At 44.2% G+C, this 19,994-nt stretch overlaps 1 protein-coding gene and 1 pseudogene across 1 annotated transcript; both read right to left on the bottom strand.

Moving 5' to 3' along the window:
- Window positions 1–1,172: 1,172 nt before the first annotated feature.
- On the bottom strand, window positions 1,173–10,623 carry LOC135319437 (G patch domain-containing protein 8-like; annotated as a pseudogene).
- Window positions 10,624–17,505: 6,882 nt separating this feature from the next.
- LOC116150296 (glutamate receptor ionotropic, NMDA 2C-like) lies at window positions 17,506–17,976 on the bottom strand. The gene has a single exon (XM_064479580.1). The coding sequence runs from the start codon at window positions 17,974–17,976 to the stop codon at window positions 17,506–17,508; it is 471 nt and encodes a 156-aa protein (XP_064335650.1).
- Between the last annotated feature and the right edge of the window lie 2,018 nt (window positions 17,977–19,994).

Here is a 19,994-nt window from a genome sequence, read left to right as displayed (position 1 = left end):
CTTTTTAGTCTAGCTTGGTGGTGATTCTTTTTTCTTTCTCCCTTCCTTCCTTCCTTCCTTCCTACTTTCCTACCTTCCTTCCTTCTTTTCTTTTTTCTTTTCTTTCTTTCTTTCCTTTCCTTTCCTTTCCCTTTCTTTCTCTCTTTCTTTCTTTCTTTCTTTTCTTTTCTTTCTTTCTTCTTTCTTTTTTGCATCTAGCAGAAAACAAATACTTTATTTTTTTGTTTTCAGTTTATAACCTTTAAAGTTTCTTAATTTAACTAGGGCAAACATATTTACATAAAGCCACCAGAACAAGGATCACTTAAAGAGCTGGATGTAAAAAATATGATTGCAGTATACTACAAATATGGAATCTTTTTATATGAACTACAAAAAACAGCATTTATGTTTATAGAGTTCAGTGCGATTGTTTACATTAAAAAAATCCTATAAATTAAGAAGGCAACAACGTGACAGAAGAAAATACAACCGCTGGACACACGAGCTCCTCTCTGGGGAAGCACGTGGGCGACTCTGTCCTGCAGAGCTTCTATTCATGACACCATCTTCTTTTCTGGGATATGCAGGTGTCTCTTCTGGGGTGACGGACACGAGGACAACAGTGCCAAATGTGTGACTCTTTGTGTGGGAAGTGGATTGAATGACAGCCTGAGTGGCATCTAATTCCAGGTCAGACCCCCTTTCCACCTCACCCTGGATAAATAAGGCCACCAAGGTCAAAGACACTGAGAAGACAGGACAAGATAGACAACCCACCAGCCAGAAAGGAGAAAAATGTTTTAAAATTTATAGCTAGAAGTGCAGAGTATAAAAAGTAGATGGAGGAGGGGAATATTTCAACTTGACAGTTGGGCGGGGTTGCTGCAGAGGGGCGGGTAGCACTTCCTGGTGCGCTGTAGCTTAGGAACACAGGCGAGGGAGGGGCAAACAGAAAGGGGAAAGGGAACAAAATCCCTTTTGGGGATAGCAGTAGATTTTAGAGCGAACCCTTTAGAGTAAACCCAAAGCAAACCTCAAATCTAAAACCACCCCTGCAAGTCATAATTCAATTCTTTGGCTGTCAGACAGCCCATCCCAGCTTTTACTTGCTGGTATTAATGGCTCAACACTCCCAAAGGAAGAGTTATGGGCCACCTTCCCTGGCCCTACCTGGACTTCTATCCCTCAGCTCATATGCCCTGGCTGGGGTGGTGTTGCAGGTCCTGACCTGAGAAGATGGGGTGAAGCAGTGGGTGAAGGTGGGGGTGGTGGCAGCTGCTGCGGCAGGCCACGAGGCAAGCAGGGCCGGGCAGAGGGCAGCATGTGGGACGGGGCGGAAGGTGAAAGGCCCAGGATGGACCGCTGAGGCGGGAATGATGTGGATGGGATGGCTAGTGAGAAAGATGGCAGGGTGGCCAGGAATAATTGCGTGAGTAAGGTGGGACAAGGAAATGAGGATCAGGTGAGGCTGGGGAGTATGATGTACTGGGGCAAGTGCTGGGGTGAGGGTAGGGGTGGATGCCGATGGCGGCGGCAGCTGCTGCGGCGTGATGCTGTAAGACGCAGGCTGAGCGGCTGTGCCGGAGGTGGCAGAGGCTGTGGCTGGCTGCTGAGTGTGGACGGGCTGCCGGGCTGGAGCGGCTGGGCCGGGGCAGCAGAGGCTGAGCAGGCCTTTGCTTGCTGGGCCAGCAGCTGCTCTGGGTGTGTGCTGTGTGGCCTGCTGGAGCTTGCTGTGCTTCTCCAGCCCCTGGGGGGGGCTAGGGAAGCACCTCGGCCCATCAGCTGAGTCAGTCCTAGGCTTCCCCCCGACCCCGGAGGTGCATAACTGGGGAAGTGGGCCAGGTCTGATGCTGTAGGCAGCAAGCTGGATTCCACAGGGCCTGGTTGGCTGCCACTCTCCCAGGACTCGAGGGTGTCCCCAGCACTGGCGTCAGGGAGCAGTTATGGGTGATGGTTGGGTCCCCAGGATAGCAGTCAGAGTGCACTGGGGAGCCTAGCAGAGCCACAGGGTGATTAGCAGTGGCTTCTTCAGACTCTGGCTCTTCTGGGGGCAGGTCTGATAAGGGGCCAGCTGTTTCCTCTGAGGGGAGCTGATGTCCAGATGGGGCATCTCTGCTCCCTGGAGGCCCTTCTCCTGTCTCTGGCTGTTCTTGCTCTCCCCCCTTTCTCAGCCAGACTCTTCACATTTCTTGGTGCTAGGCTTTCAGGAAGCTGGGAGCTTTCCTATCGGTGGAAGAACCGCCTTACTGCCAAGAGAAGGTGGGAGCTTGGACCCAAACTGACCTTGTGGAGGGTCCTTGAGCTTGAGCCAGCTTTACTAGGGGTGGCCAGCATCTCCTCACTCACACTGGGTTTCCTCTCCACTTTCCTCGACTGAATCTTCTCCAGTAGTTTGGCAGTGACAGTTCTCGTCTTCAGGGCTGCAGTCACTTTCTGACCCTCTTCCTGCACCGATGTTGCTGTTCTGGGAAGGTGGGCCTACCCCTCTGCCATCTTCTTCTTCTCCCCGGGGCCTTCTCCCCAACCCGATCGGAAACAGTGGGGCGACTGGGAGCGGTAGATTTTAAAGCGAATGAAGTCTCGACAACCAGACCGCCTCTCCTCGGGGCTCTCGTGACCCCATGATCCCTTCCTGGAGCCTGACCTCTGGGAGGGGCTCCAGGTGTGCGGCCGCGGCCCCTGCTGCAGCTCCGGCTCCTCCGCCAGCTGTGGGACCTCGGTCGCCCCCTCGTGCGACTCTGAGCCAGGCGCCGGGACTGGCCGCAGCTGGGGCTGTGGTCATCACCAGAAGATGAGTATTTGTGCGCTTTGGACCGGTGCTTGGAATTGGCGTAGTCTGAGTCATCCGAGTCATGGGAGCTATTGGAGTGCCTTCGTGATCGGTCACTATAGCCACTGTAGCTGTCACCAGAGGAACTGCGCGGCCTACTCTGGCAGCTCTGGTCTGAAGACGCGTCTGAGCTACTTGAGTAAGAAGGCCGGGAGGAGCGGCGTGAGGAGTGGCGCCGGCCAGGCCTTGAGCGGCTGCGGGAGTGCTCGCTGCCCGGCTCCTCCACCCCCTGCTCCCCCCTCCTCCCTCCTCCTCACTGTACTGGGGTGGGGACTTCAGGTGCAGCCGGAGTGACGAAGCACCATCACTATCCTCATCTCCTCTGCTGGGTCGACTCCGATGGCTGGAGCGGCTGCTCCGTTTGGTGCTAGATCCTCGCTGGCAGGATGAAGCTGGAGGTTCATCTTTGTGTTTCCTCTCACCGTGATCTTGGGAGGTGCCACCGGCCCCACCTTCACCCTTCTTGCCGCTATTTCCTTCTTCAGCTAGAAGGGGTCTCCGCTGGGAACCGTCCTGAGCTCGCTGCGTCTTCATGCTGGTGCAGGGCTACCACTCCCAGCGGTTCTGGTTTGGGCCCCGGCTCAGAAGCTTCTGGGGCTGATGACATATTTTTCTTTTGTTTTCATTTCTTGCGCTTCTTAGACTGCTCCCCAGACTCTGCCTTAGAGCTTTTCTCTTCTGGGTCAGCTTTGTGTTTCCATTTGTGTTTGCTGGATTTTTTGTGTTGCTTTTTCATTTTGTGTCTGTGGGACTTACCAGATCATTCTTTCTTGCTAGGAAGGCTTTTCCATGTGTCTTCTGTCTCTGACCCATGGCTGCCTCTGGATTCTTGCTTATTCAGGCTGCTACAGGCAGACCCTGAAGCAGGGGCATCCAATCCACCTCCTGAAGAATGCTCTACATTATCCCCCTCTTCCATGCTTTTATTTGGCTCACCAGGATCACAGCCTTGGAGACGGTCCTTTGAGGAGCCTCCTATGTCCTTTGGCTTTTCTGTCCCTTTAGCTCTGGCATCGTTGTTCTTTGAAAGCTTAAAGTCAAAGTACAAAGAGTTCCAACTGTATGAAATGGAGGGTCTGCCTTCGTGAAAATTAATAGTTCTGATGGCCAGTGGAGGGCAGTGCTTTCATCTTTGCTCAAAACTGGAAAGAAGGGACCAGTAGGATGTTTAGGCCCCTCCTGGCTTTCTTTCCCTGGTGGAGGGGCCTGAGGGGGTTCTTTAGAAGGGTTAGACTCTCTGAATCCTTCTGACTGACTTTCTAAGCTTTGTTCATTTTCATTCCCTCCTGAGGTCATCTTTGTCTCAGCTTTGCTCCTACGCTCTGTGGGCTCAGCCACACTGGTTTCCGTCGGTCTTTTCTAATCCTTGGCTTGCTGCCAGCTTGACGCAGCCCTTAGGCTTGGGAGAACTACTTGTTTTGCTCTCTGGGTGATTCTTTGGGTGTGTACTATTATCACCTTCCCTTTGTTCACTGGCTGTCATGAAGAGTAGGAAAGGAAGATTAGGTTTTACTTTGCACTGTGCTGGGGGGATGTAGTGGTAGTATTCTGGCTCTTCAGCCCCAGCTCCTTCTTCTTACTTCATTCTTTTTAACTTAGATAATGTTGAGACAAGGGACCCTCCATCCTTGTCTCAACATTATCTAAGTTAAAAAGAATGAAGTAAGAAGGGTGTTCTCAACATTAGGGTGTTCATCCTCTTTTTTACCATCAAGATTACTGCTACCATCAGAGTCTCCCACCTTCTGAAGTCCTTAGTCAGAAGCCTTCTCAGCAGCTTTTGTTCCATCTTCAGAGGTCCCTTCCTCTGCCTGGTCACTGAAAACTGATGCTATTGATTCAAGTTTGACAGGACCCTTCTTGGCAAAGGAAAATAACAGCCCCAGTTTTTGCAGTGGGGTCCCCAGATTATTCTTAATGCCAAAGCTGATGCCTTGAGAGGCTAGCCAGTGAGCCTGTGCCAGTCCAGTGGTATTAGTGATTTGTACTGCAGTGAAGGGCCTCCTTTATCTGTGGAGAATTCACATCCCAGGCCGCAAGTAGCGGGCCACTTCCAGGTGCACATTCAGCTTGTTTTCTTTGCTCTGCCAGCTCATGGAGCCACCGTAGGGCTTTCTCCTGTTTCCCCTCATCCTTGCGGGATTTTGAAGATACATTTCAAGCAAACTCTCTCTGCTTAAGATCCTTCCATCTCTGCTTGTGTGCATGACCATAGGAGTTGATATGGTTGTCAAATTCCTGGTGTTTCTGATATTGCTTATCACGAAGTTCACAGTAAAAGCTGGCTCTGAGATCTTCCAATGCTTTGGCAATTGCCTTTTCTTTGTCAACATAATCCCTGTACTTATGTCTCAGTTCTTCTGTGTCTTCTTTTTCCACTTCTAGGACACGGCGCCGTACCACAGCATCTTCAGCATAAGCAAGCTCCATTTCCATGCAAACCCATGCCCATGACATCATACTTGACAACAATCAGAATGGGATCAGTTTTCCCCTGAAGAGATTTTCCCCAATGCCTGGCCCAGCTTCCACCCATGTGTCTGGAGTAAGTGATGTCCAATACTCTCCAGTTCTATAGGCTTGTCAAGTGATGCTTGTTCAATTTCCAAATGTCTTTCTTCATACTGATCAAAGTGATTACCCTGAAAATCTTGGTCCTTGTTTAAGTGGGAGAAGCAGTCTGCCCTCTTGCCACCTTCACTCCTCTCAGGACGATGCTCTCCGGTTCACTCCTTCCCTCCCATGACACCTGCCCCTTGCTCCCCTCTTGGTGATTCTTAAACTTTGTGATTTCTGAATTACATTTCATGGAGAAGGCTGAAATATGCTTGGTGCTTTTGAGGAACAGCCAGTATGACTGCCAAGGACTATGCCAAGGGAAGGTATTAGGAGATGAAATTAGTGAGGTAATAGTGTAATATCATATAGGGCGCTAGGCTATTGTAGCAACTTTGACTTTTGCTGTGAGTGATCTGGGAAGCCATTCAAGGATTTTGGACAGAGGATTGACATGATCTGACTTTGAGTTTCACTAGAATTCTCTGGCTGTTATGTTGAAAATAGAAGTTGGTAGGGGGTAAAGACAGAAGCAGGGAGATCAGTCAGGAAGCTGTTACACTGGCAAAAGGTGGTGGTTCTTCAAACAGGGTGGTAGAAGTGGAGATTATAAACTGTGCTCAGATTCTGGATACAGGGCTGACGGAATTTGCTGATCAGATGAATGTGCAGTGTGAGTGAAGTCAAGGGTTAGTTACCCTGTAGTTTTTGGTTTGAACAACCAAAAAGTTGGAGTTAATATCAATTGAAACGGGAAAAAAAATGGAAGGAACATGTTTAGGGAGGAACCTGAGGAGCTTGGTTTTGAGATGTTTACGGACATCCAAGTGAAGATACCAGGGAGGCAGCGGGGTGTAGAGTTCAGAAAAGAAGTGTAAATCATCACTGTACAATAAGACTTCCTGTGTTGATGGACATGTTCTGTTTCTGTGCTCCCCAGTTTTGTAGTGGTAGTTAGACTGAGTGAGATCACGAATAGAATAAATGTAGATAGAGGAGGGAGGAGATGAGTGGACTGAATCTGGGACATGCCAGTGATTAGAAGCTGAAGAAGAGGAAGAATAGGGGTGTTCAGCTCTGTCGAAGACAAACAGGAGACTGATTGCCCAGAATCTAAATGAAGAGTTTCAAAGAAAAGTGAGAGATCAGCTGAATCAGACGCTGCTAATAGGTTTTGCAGGATGAAGACTAAAAAAATGACCATTGATTGAGCTGTAGGGAAGTAATCAGTAACCTTGACAAGTACGTGGGATGAAAACCTGACTGGAAAGGGCACAAGAGAAAATCAGAAGCCCTCAGACATAGCCAGCAGGAATGTAACACAGTGCAGCTACTGTGGGAAATGATTTATCAGTTCCTTAAAAAGGTAAATACAAGCCAAAAAATGGAAACAGCCTAAATGTCCATCAACAGGTGACTGGATAAAGAAGATGTGGTATATTTATACAATGGAATACTACTCAGCCGTAAAAACCGACAACATAATGCCATTTGCAGCAACATGGATGCTCCTGGAGAATGTCATTCTAAGCGAAGTAAGCCAGAAAGAGAAAGAAAAATACCATATGAGATCGCTCATATGTGGAATCTAAAAAACAGAAACAAAAGCAAACAAACAAACAAAAACAAAGCATAAATAAAGGACAGAAATAGACTCACAGACAGAGAATACAGACTTGTGGTTACCAGGGGGGTGGAGGGTGGGAAGGGATAGACTGGGATTTCAAAATTGTAGAATAGACTACACTGTATAGCACAGGGAAATATACACAAAATGTTATGATAACTCACAGAGAAAAAAATGTGACAATGAGTGTGTATATGCCCATGAATAACTGAAAAATTGTGCTGAACACTGGAATTTGACACAACATTTTAAAATGATTATAAATCAATAAAAAATGTTAAAAAAAAAAGGTAAATACAGAATTACCATAGGAACCTACAGTTTCACCCAAGAGAAGTAAAAATACATGTCCATACAAAAACCTGTACTGAAATATTCATAGCAACATTATTCATAATAGCCAAAACATAGAAACAGCCCAGCTATCCATGAATTTATGAATGGGTAAGCAAACGTGGTGTAGCCATACACTGAGTCATTATTCAGCCTTAAAAAGGGATGTACTGATACATGCTAAGGTATGGAAAAGCTTTAAAGGTATGATAAGTCAAAGAAGCCAAGTCACAGAAGACCACATATTATGTGATTCCATTTATACGAAGTGTCCAGAACGGGCAAATGCATACAGACAGAGAGTAAGTCAGTGGTTGCTTAGAACCGGGGGAGGTAGGAGGGAAGTAGAGACTGACTGCTAATAGGTATAGAATTTCTTTTAGTTGGGGAGACAAAAATTTTTTAAATTAGATCATGTTAATTTCACAATCCTGTTAATATACTTTAAAAACATTGATACTTTAAATGGGTTAATTATATGGTATGTGAATTGTATTTCAATAAAGCTGTTTTTAAAAAGAGAAAGGTAAGGAATTGACAAGAGTACTTGAGACGAATAGAAGAATTAGTCTTAGGTAGTACAGCTAGTTCATCCTTAGCAACAGGAAGGAAGATAAGATGTATTAAAAATAGATGCAGGTAAGTGGGTAGATGGTGGTTGTGGTAGCTTTTTGGAAGGTCTTTTGACTGTTTTTTTTTTCTCTCAGTGAAATGGGAAACCAGACCATCAGCTGAGAGTGAGGATGAAGGAGGAGCTGTTGAGGATGGGAAGGAAGGTGTAACACAGACGAGTGAGGAGGGAGGTGCAGGATGATTCCTCAGCATCACCTGTGAGGTTGGTGAGAGCAGCCAGCAGGGCTTCTCCAGTCACATTCCGCTGCACAAGGGCAGGTCTGAATAGCGAGATTTAACCAGAGCTGGGTTTTTGCCAAGTGAGCACGTTGAAGAGTCTACAAAATTGAAGATATGTGTAGAGAGTGATTATAAACATGAGCCATAGAATTTAAGTTGCATTAAGAGACAATAAGGCTATAAATACGTGGAAGGAAGATGTGATTGGGTTAATGGATGATAGGCTCTGATAGAGCTGAAGAATTTTTGGAACCTGATAATAACAAACCCATGTGACCATAAGATCTGAGATAAGGTGAAATAGAAGATTTTTGTTGGAGAAGATGTCAATTAACAAAGGCCAGGGTATCAGATGAGTTATCTCTATGAATATTGAAATTACTGAAATTTATGGCAAGGTTTGTGTCAGAAAAAGAGCTGGAAATGAGGAGATTCAGTGAGAACGTCTCAAGACCAGTCAGAAGTTGGTGGAGGACTATAGTCAGGCGGGTGGATAATGGGTAGTATTAGATGATGGCACGGGTATTGCAACTCGGCATTTCAGGGAGAAGAGGGAGAAGGAATGACAATGAGGAGCAATAGATATCTGATCTACCTCCAGGCTCACTGGTAAGAATGTATGAGAGAAAAGAGCTTTCACTAGAGAGGGTGGGAGTATCATCAAAGGACAAATTTAATTTAGGCAAGAAGGTAAAGGACAAATTAAGAAAACAAAATACTTGGAAAATTTTGTTGTTGAGAGACCATGAGTTCCAGGGGACACTGAAATTCAAGATAAGAATTTAGGAGTCATTCGTATAAAAATAGTATTTAAATCTTTGGAAATTGGTGAGATCATGAAGAGAGGAAGTATAGAGAGAGAACAGAAGTGGGTCCAGGATTGTCCCCTGAAGCTTCCCAGCATGCCAAGATTTGGGTAAAGCAGTGTTTCTCACCTTTTGTTTCATTGTTCCCCAAGGAGTCTTTGTAGACGTTTGTGTCCAAATCATGCACTCCAGGAAATTTTAACACCACAGATGCACTGTTTGTCTCTTCATGTACTGTGACCCTTTGAAGGCCACAAACCATTATAATATCTGAGATAATTTCCCCCCACCTTCCAAGGAGCGTTTTTTGCTCCTTTGGGGGCAAGGTTGCCTCCACTGAACTGCATGGGTCACAGGATAGAGAAGTGAGGGGAGGAGTAACCACTAAGACAGGAGAAAAGCCAGGAGAGGGTGACATAGTGAAGCCAGGAGAAGGAGCGTGTGAGAAGGGACAAGAAAGGGTCCTGAATACTGGAGAGTACTTTCCACATGATTTGGCAACGTGGAGGTTACTGTGACCGTCACAGAAGCAGCGTCAGCACACTGACGGGCCAGAAATGCAGCAGTGAGTGAAGAGCATCTAAGAGGTGAGTAAATGAAGGCTCAAGTGTGGGTGGCTTCGAGAAGCTTGTCTGTAGACGAGTACGAGGAGTCGGCGAAGAGCGGGAGGAGGCTTAATGGGGAACATGAGCCTTGCTGTCAGTTGTGTGATATAGTTAGAATCTAAACCCTTACAAAGAAGCAGAAAGAATGTTTTGGTAGGTGGAAACTATTTTAAGCTCAAGCTAGAGGTGAAAACATGTAAGACGTATTTGGAAGAATGGTGAAGGAGTACAATTTGCCCATGGTTGGTAGCTGTGTGTCACACTGTTTTAGGGATGGAGACTGTATTAGTAGGCTGCAGCTAAACTCAAGAGTCTTGGGAGCTAAGCAGGACAGTTTGGGTTTACTATGGTAGGCCGCTTAATTTATCTTAGTTTCTTACGTAGAGTAAATAACATGTTAAGTGCAATGTCTGGTTGAGACCAAACAGGAAACAGTAGTTCACATGTAGTCAAATATTAACAGATTTTTGAATGCCTACTCTATATAGAAAATGTGTATTTTTGAGCCCAGTTTCCTATTCATCTCTTCCATTGTCCAACCACTGTCTGCCCTACTTTTTTTGTTCTCATATCGTGACCATAGTCACCTAAACCTGCACTGTCCAGTATAGCAGTCACTAGCCACGTGTGGATATTGAGCGCTTGAAATATTGCCAGGGTGAGCTGAGATGTTCTCGAAGTGTAAAATACACCCTGGATTTCAAAGATTTAGCCCACACAAAAAAGAATATAAAATATCAATAATTATTTAAAATGATTATGTGTTGAAATTAAATATTTATAATTTACTAGGCTAAATAAAATGTTATTTATTAATTTCACCTGTTTCTTTTTACTTTTTTTAATGTGGCTACTAAAAATTTAAAGTTACACATAGACTCGCATTTGTAGTTTGCATTATATTCCTACTGGACAGCGCTAACCTAAATCATGCCACCACACCACAGCTGCTAACTGCTTTCTGGCTCTGCTCTCTGTGCTGTCAGAGGCTGATGCCACCTACCTGCCCTCCACCCTGCTAGTTAATGCCATCACTCTACTTGTCTTTGTCTACACTGCCCAGTGAGAAAATGAGCTCATTTGCTGTTAGTTCCCATAACTAAAGAACACGTAGTGGCAGAGACCCATGAGCAGAGGCAGAGGGTGTCTGAGTGGAGGAACTAATGGTAGAAAAGGGTAGGACTGGAGTGGAAATAAAAGCATTGTCAGTTGTAATGCCTCATCATTTACAGATGAGGTGAGCTCAGAAAGGTGAGATAACGAGCTGTCTCTATCTGGACACCTTCTTGTCAGATTTTTAAAAATCTCAAAAATATATCCCCTTTCCCTCTCCACCCCTCAAAAGTGTTTTTAGTATATTTTAAATTCCTATACTTTTCTTTTTCTTCTCCTCTCCCTTTTTTCTTATCCAGCAAGCACTGACTTATGTACTGCGGACAGCTTATTTGAAGGTGTCAGCAATACACTCAGTGTGACTACATAAACGTACTTTACAATGAAAACGTTAACATGGTATTTTTCTTGAAAAGAAAGTAACTTGGTATATTAAATTTATCTAGCTAGCAAAGTCCTGAGGAAATAGGACATACAATAGAGAATTTTTTTAATTAGGGAAAAAGAAAAATCAATGAAGACTATCCAGATCCGGGGTACCTAAAGAGGCCTGAACTTCCTTAATGAGGGGGCTCAGCTGCCAGGGACGTCGTGAGAGTAGTATGATCCTAATGGAAGGGGGGAGGAGTGAGCCAGCATGATGTGAGGAAAGAGATTCTGAAAACTCGGCCTCACCAAAAGCGAACTTCATTCAAGGCCAATCCTGCCAGAACAAATGGTTTAATTTTCTAAGCTCTGTGGATTTTCTCCTCTTGAGCTTACTCCAGTTCTCTGGAGAAACCAGAGATACTTTTGAATTAATAAGCAAACAATAGAAGAAAGATTGCAAAAGACTGTAAAATTAATTGCTTCCCTAGCACCTAGCTGAGGAACCACAGGGAATGGGGATTTTGGCTGGCAAAGGTTAGAGGAGGAGTGAATTTTAATTTGGAAATTTCTGTTCCTAGAGTGTTAGAGCAGGGCCAGAGCTGGGCACAGCTTGTTGGAGGCTCTAGCGTGGGGAGAGGAACACGGCAAGCTGGGGTACCTAGGAAGCGCTGGGGGATCTCAGTAATAAGGTGAGGAGGAGGTGCAGGTGGAAAGCAGATAATGGGTAGGAAGACAAAGTAAAAAAGCATAGCACAAACTAGAACGTGCAGCATGACTTTAACCATGCAGGCTAGTCTGTGTGATGGTGAGACTAGCACTGTGTGTCACAGTCAGGAAAATAGTTATTGAGATGGTGGTGCTGTCTGACTTTTCAAAAGATAACTTATGTTCATCTTTTGAAAACAAATACAATAAAAGGAGGTCAGTGTGGAAACATTTTAATTTTGTTCAGAGTTGACTGTCTCTCCTTTTTTCCAAATGCTCACCTGGGGCTTCTGCCAAGCCTTCTCTTCCATTTTTGGCTTAATGTAGCTAGCTGCAGGTTTTTGTTCCTTGATTTCTCTTTGTCTAGAATATCCCATTAGTAGCAAAGTCTGATGGATCCTTTCTCTGAAATCCTTTTCTCTCTCTGTGTGCTGGTGCTTCACAGCAGGGTTTACTGCAGACTCTTTTGTTTCCTCTCCTCTCCAAATTAGCTTATGTAACATTGTTACCTTCCTAAGCACCAATTTCATCCTTCACTTGTCTGCTTTATTAAAAGCATAAAGATCCCTTATGATTTTTCACAAATAGCCAAACTCATTAATGTATTATTTATGATTTTCTACAATCTGATCAAGTTTGCCCATCCAGCCATATTTCCCACCACTCTACAACATAATCTTATGTATACACCTTCTTATAATCTGTCCATATGGCACGATGTTTCTTATGTGTGTTTTTTCCATCGCTTGTTCTCCCTCAGAGAATGCTGCTTCTCTCACTACCTTGGCAAGTTCTGTCCATTTTTCTGAATCTGGTTTAGATACGATCCTCTCCAAAGGATATTTCTAAGTGCTACAGGCTTTATCAACATCTCTTTTCAAACTCATTTGGTGCTTAAGGCATTTATTACATTTTACACTATATTATACTTTATCATTATCTTAATCTCTGTTTCCTATATGTTCTTTGCCCAACTGGATTATTAGCTTCTTTAAGGGAACAGGCATTTCCAAACAAGTTATTTGCTTTAACCTGTTACTAAACACAGAATAGATTCTCAATATTTTTGTTTGAAATAGTGTTGTTGACCAATTGTGATAGAAAGGTTAGATAAGTGAGATAAAGCAGCATCTGTAAGCGATGATTTACTTAGATATCTGAAGCTGAAAGCTGCTCCCTTAGAAACTCAAACTCAGTTTTGTAAAAAATCTAACTCTCTATTATAAGTTTTCCTAAAAATATAGATATCTATTGCTGCATAACATATCAGCAGAAAATTTGGTTGCTTAAATTAATGAACCTTTGTTATCTCATGTAGGTCAGGAAGCTGGGTGCAGGTGAGTGATTCTGGCTTAAGGTCTCTCTCTCTCATGAAGTTGCATTCAGTGTGTCAGCTAGGATGCAGTCTCATCTCCAGCCCAACTCAGGAGGATCTGCTTTCAAGCTTATGTGGTTATTGGCAGGATTCAGCTCCTCACAGGTTGTTGGATTGAGGTTCTCAGTTCCTCACTGTGCCCAGAGGCCTCCTTCAGCTCCTTTCCATGCAGGTCTCTCCAGGACAGCTCAAAATATGGCAGCTGGCATTCCTCAGAGGGAGCAAATGAGGGAGCACCGTGCCCAAAGCCACAATAGTTTGTATTCTTATTTTGGAAGTGGTATCTCATTAATTCTGTCATTTTATTCACTAGAAGGGAGTCCAATCCACACTCAAGGGAAGGGGGTTATAAAAAGGTATGACTGTCAGGAGATGGGGATGATTGAGGTCCATTGAAGAGGCTGCCTCTCTCAACTAGGCTATTCTCTTGTCCATAGAGGTTTTCTGACATCAGAAAAAGAGGAGTTCTTAACTGGATTTTTTTCCAAAATTATTCTATTCTTAGCACTTAAGTTTTTAATCAATTATAGCCTTTCTAGAGTCATTTTAATATTGAATAATATAGTGTTCTGCATCCTGACCCTTCTAAAGTGTTAGGAAAGCATATACTACAGTCTGTTATCAGGATCAATACAGAACTTTAATGAAATACAGGATACAAGTATAGCAAATATGCTCTCAATCATTTGAATAAATAATGTATAAAACTTACTCGAAACATAATTTTCAGTTAAATGTATTAAAACCTCATCATATAAATATATAATGTGCCATGTATGATAAGGACACAAACATATTTGTTAAGTGTGTGTGTGTATGTATATCATATATATTTCTATGAATCAATTAGTTTAATGCTTTTAGGGCTATATAATTCTATGAATCAGTTAATTTAATGCTGTTAGGGCTATATATTTCTGTGAACCAATTAATTTAGTGCTTTTAGAGTTCCTGTGCCTATGGTGGAATAAAATTACTACTAGATTTTGCTCTTAAAGTTCTAATTAAAAGCATAAATAATAATATATTGATGCTTATAGGAATTCTTTCATTATCAGAGTTGGAAAGATTAAGAGAATACTTGATGCAGTCTTTAGAAGTTTATATTAAATTAGAAAATAAAGATTATATTAACAGTTTCATCAACATGTTAGTGACTTGGGAGGCTGGATGAGAAGTTGGTTCCATATGTTACTGTTTATATCAAAATAAATTCCAGGTAAGTTAAAGATTTAAACATTAAAAAAAGCAAACATAAAATTACATGAAGAATGCATTTGGAAATGTTTGTAGACTCTGAAAAGGTGAATATCTTTCTAAACATGACATCCAACCCAGAAGCCATTATAGGAGAACTGACTGTATTAAAACTAATTATTTCTGAATGGTGAAAATAGGCAAAAAATGGGGAAAATAAATATTTACCACACATATAACAGGAAATGTTCTAATTCATCTAATAGAAAAATAACTTTTATAATTCAATAAGAAAAGAGTAAAACTTGTATAGGCAAGTGATTCAAAGAAAAAAGTGTATATAGTTAATACATAATTAAAAAGGCAAAACATAGATTAAAAAGGCACTGCATATATTAAAATAGTGCTACATATGTTTAAAAGGTGCCACATACACTAAAAGTCATATATGTATTAAAAATGTGATCCACAAGTGATAAATGCTAGAGAGAATGTGGAGAAAAGGGAACCCTCCTACACTGTTGGTGGGAATGTAGTTTGCTGCTGCCATTATGGAAAACAGTATGGAGATTCCTCAAAAAACTAAACATAGACTTACCCTATGATCCAGCAATCCCACTCAGCATATATCCAGAGGGAACTCTGATTTTAAAAGATATGTGCACTCCAATGTTCATAGCAGCACTATATACAATAGCTAAGACATGGAAACAACTTAAATGTCCATCAACAGATGACTAGAAAAAGAAGCTGTGATGTATTTGTACAATGGAATACTACTCAGCCATAAAAAATAATAAAATAATGCAATTTGCAATATCAGTGGACTTGGAGGTCGTTATTCTAAGTGAAGTAAGCCAGAAAAAGAAAGAAAAATACCATATGATATCACTCATATGTGGAATCTAAAAAAAGAAAAAAGACACAAATGAACTTATTTACAAAACAGAAACAGACTTACAGACATAGATGACAAACTTATGGTTACTGGGGGATAGGAGGTGGGAAGGGATAAATTGGGAGTTTGTGCTTTGGAAATATTAACTACTATATATAAAATAGATAAACAGGTTTCTTCTGTACAGCACAGGGAACTATATTCAATATCTTGTAGTAATCTATAATAAAAAAATATGAAAATTAATATATGTATGTATATGTATGACTGGCACATTATGCTATACACCAGAAATTGACACAGTGTAAACTGACTATACTTAAATAAAATTAATTAATTAATTAATTAAAAGGTGATACCAATAAAAGTACATGTATAAAAACTATTAAACTTTTTGAAGTATAGTTGCTTTACAATATTATATTAGTTTTAGATATACAGTATAGTGATTCAGTATTTTTATAGATTATCCTCTGTTAAAAATTATTACAAGATAATGGTTATAATTCCAAGTGCTATACAGTATATCATTGTTTGTATCTTTCAGTTCCGTACCCCTGTGTTGCCCCTCCCCCTTCCCTCTTTCCACAGGTAATCGCTAAGATATCAGTTTTTTTAATGTAAGGAGAAGTTTGTTTATGTCTAAGAATGGCAGACATTTAGAAGAGTGGTAACGCTTGTTCTTGGAAAAGTGTGGAGGTAATGTTTATACTTGTTGATGAAACTTGGTTAAACCTTTTAGAGCTTTATTGTAGTGACATGGCAAGATGCTCAAATATATTGTAAAGGGTAAGAAAAAATTCCAAAGCATTGTAGGATGTACATTGGAAAAATTTATGTGAGACTGTGACTAACAGTTAACATTGATTTTCTCTGAATGGGATTGAGGAGTCACTTTTGTATGTCGCATGTTGCTATAATTTATCATTAAAATATATTATCTTCGTAATTAGAAAGAAAACATTTCTAAAATGCAATTTTACAATTTCTCTTTACAGGAGATTACATGCTTGATACAAAGCCAAAAGAAATGCCAGAAATTCAACATTTAAACTATGAGCAGGTAATTGACACAATTTTTGTTATATTAAAATATGTAATTTTAACTTATGGATGTATTCTTTGATCCCTATCAGTGGCTTTTCAGGTATATTCTTTGATTTCTTTATTTTGAACACCCTTTCAAAAATGTAAAAAACATCCTTTTTGTAAATGAGGATAAGGAATTTTTATTATTTTTTAAATGTGATGATGTATGGTGGTTTTATTTTTAAAGCCCTATCATCTAGATATGTGTACTGAAGTATTTATGGATGATATAAATATGTCTGAGCTTTGCTTCAAAATAATACAGACGAGGGGAAGTGGGTGGGGGTAAGGGTGAGGCGTGCTTAGCCAGGGGCACATGGGATTATTATAATTGTCTACTTTTGTGTCTGCTCAAAATTCCCTACAATAAAAAATAATCATAAAAGAAATGCAAATCAGATCAGTCTCTCCCCTCAAAAGCTTCCTCAGCTCTGCAGTTACTTAGGGTAAAATCCAAATATTTTCCTGTGTGGTTGGGACCCCACCACCTTCTGCAGGCTTCTCTCTGTCCCTCAGAAACCCCAAGCTCCTTCCCACCCCTGGGCATTCGCACCACCTGCCACCTGCCCCCTCTACCTGGAGCCCCCCACCACCTTATCAACACACCTTATCAACCCTCCCTCACCCCCCAGGTCTCAGCTTAGACATATTTCTTAAGGCACTTTTATCAACCACCAAACCACAGGGGGCCCCGTTAGACTCCCTTGTGGCACGGCATCCTGTGTTCTTCCTTCAGGAGGCTTATCCCAGCTGTGAGGGCAGGAATGTGTTTGGAACTTTCTCCCCACAGGACGGCCAGCTCTGCGAGGGCCTGCCACCCCCAGGCCTCAGGCAGTGCCTGTCCCGGAATGCCCTCCCCTGCCAGTCATCTACGTCAGGTCCCAGCCTGGCCCTTTGCCCTGGATCTGGAGCCTGACCAAGGAAGGCCAGAGAAACAGGGAGAAGGTGGGCCAGGGTTGCCCCCAGAACCAAAGGTGGGTTTGCCACCTGCCCAGCCCTCATCCAGACACGAATTTCAAAGCAGCCCAGGAAGTTTCTCCTCTAGAGCATGGGAACGTCATCCCCACAGCCTTCTCCTCCCTCACCCGTGTCTCCCTGAGCCCCCACCTCCTTGCTGATCCCACCCAAACCCAGCTTCCCAGGACCTGAGTGTCTCCCTGGCCCAGACTCAGCCCCACTCCCCCAGCCCCAGCCTGGCTCCAGGCTCCAGGGATGAGGGGACATGATTCTGAACAGGCATCTTAGGGGTGAGGACCATGGCAGAGCCCCCACTGATGCTGAGGATAGGCACGAGGGGCTGGGAGGAGATGATGTCCAGGATCTGGGCCACAGCCTCAGTGCCGACGTTGCCCTCAGAGACGATGCCTTGGACGCGGGCAGCACCCAGCAGCCCGCAGATCTGGGTGAGAAGACTGCTGGGGTTGGTGGTGTTGACCCCCACGGTGAGTGGTTGGATCTCTAGGAGCAGGTCCAGGAAGCTCTGGGGGATGAGGCGGGTATGGGCCTGGGCCTGCAATGGCCCTGAGCTGCCAAACACCACGGCCACTGTCACAGCCTGCTCGCCCTGCCCGGGGCCCAGCCCTGCGCATGCATCAAGGAGTGAGGTGAGCAGCAAGGCTGCCCCAGAGCCCCCCACCATGTCCACCAGAGGGTCCTGCAGAGACACCAGGGTAGGCATGGGGGGGAGGCAGAGGCACGAGGAGAAAAGAGAGACAGAGAGGAGGCGAAGGCCAGCGTCACAGGGGCACGCATCCAGAGGATGAAAGAGAAGGGGGGGAGCCTCCTTCCACAAAGAGAGGCAGAGAGAGAGGGAGACAGACAGACACAGACAGACAAAGAAAAAGAGACAGAGGTTAGCTGAGCATCCAAGCGCAGCCCAGAGGGCGGGGGCTGGGAAGAAGATGCCATGCTAGGTGCTCATTACTTCCATTTTATGGGTGAACACCATGCTTGGAAACTCATCCATCTGGGTTCTGCCCCAGGAAGGTACACAGCAAATGCTAATCTGGTGCCAAGTGCATGGATTTGAGTGGAGAGGCTTGAGTTCAAGTCCCAGGTCTGCCACGTACTAATTGTGTGATCTTGGGGAAGTTGCCTAGCCTCTCTGAGCCATGTTTTCTTGCCTGCAACAATCACAGGACCTACTTCACAATGGTGTGAGGGGTGCCCGCTCTTATCAGCATCCTTATCCTACAGGTGACAGCCCCACAGCCAGGGGAAGGCAGGCAGCTCTGTCACACACACACACACACACACACACACACACACACACACACACACACACACACACACACCATTCTCCATCCTAAACTGGACCTAATATCTCCAAGGAACCTCCTCTGCATAACCCTGCCTGTCTCAGAGCCCCCTCCTCCTGGGCACTGGACATCCCTACCCTCCCCCCATTGCCTCAGTTAGTAGCCGCTCTTCCACAGCAGGCGTGTGACCCAGTTGATTTGTTCGGAGCTCAGAGTCACCTGAAACCCTGAGGTATCTCACATATGAGCTGCCTCCCTAGGCCATCACTGATGGGAGGGGATTTTTACCATAACCCAAGGGCCTGACGTGTATCCCTGCTAAATGAGCATCATGGCTTTGGACTGGGACCAACAGCCACACTGGTGAGTGGTGCCCATGCATGCAGTTCTCCCTCCCAGCCGGCCATCGGCCACAGCTTTACCCCCTCTCCATCTCCATGACATCCCCAAAAAACTTCCGAAAAGGGGAGAGTGGAAGTGTGACCAGGCCGGGCCTGGTTGAATTCAGGAGGAGGAGACGGGAGTTTTGGCGGGGGAGGGAGTACTGTGCTCACTTTTCTGCCCTTGCAACTCCCCCTGTGTATGATTTCCTCGTACACTGACTTCCAATGTCAGCCTGGAGGTGCGTGTGCGTCTTGTGTGCGAGCCTGAGAGTGCTGTGCCCGCAGCTAGCTCCAACCAGAGGTTTCAAATTACACCTGAAAAGGGCACTGCTGTGCTTGTTCCACACTTTGCAAGGCCTCTCTGTGCTCCTCTCTGCCCATCCCTGTAGGTTCCCCACCCTCTGCCTCCCAGCTCTGAGCTCCAGATCTCTGCTGCCCAGCACAGCAGCCTCCAGTCACGTGTGACTATCAGGCACTTAAATGTGTCTCGTCGGAATTGCGGTGTGTCGTGTCAAATACACACTGGCTATTGAAGACTTAGTGTTCAAAAAGGAAAATATCTCAATATTTTTATATGGATTACATGACAAAAGAACATTTTAGATACATTGAGTTAAACACAATATAGCCTTAGAATTCATTTCACCTTTCTTTTTACTTTTTCTACTGTGCCTTCGTGAGCTCTCATGTGGTTTCTTTTGGAAAACGTGGCTGTAGATGAAGGACCCAGGTCCTCCCTCAGCTCCAACGGGGCGCTGTCCCCCGAGACTCTCTGATGGGAATGTGTCCTCCAGGACTGGAGTTGAGGAGAGGAAGCTGAGGGAGGTCTTGCCTCTCACAGAAACGGATCTCAGGATGCCTCTGGAGGGAGGGGTCCCAATCAGGCAAGTCTTTGAACTTAAAATAGCAATGGGCAGACTCAAAGAGATGCAGACTCCAGAATGTTAGCATCACATGGCATCCAACCTCCCACAAAGGCAGGAGAGGGGGCCCCACTGGCCTGAAACACTCCTCTG

This window comes from Camelus dromedarius, chromosome 27, assembly GCF_036321535.1.
Source record: "Camelus dromedarius isolate mCamDro1 chromosome 27, mCamDro1.pat, whole genome shotgun sequence".
In the NCBI taxonomy this organism is placed as follows: domain Eukaryota; kingdom Metazoa; phylum Chordata; class Mammalia; order Artiodactyla; family Camelidae; genus Camelus; species Camelus dromedarius.
Note: the sequence above shows the minus strand (reverse complement) of the source record. Positions and strands in the feature narration are given on the sequence as shown.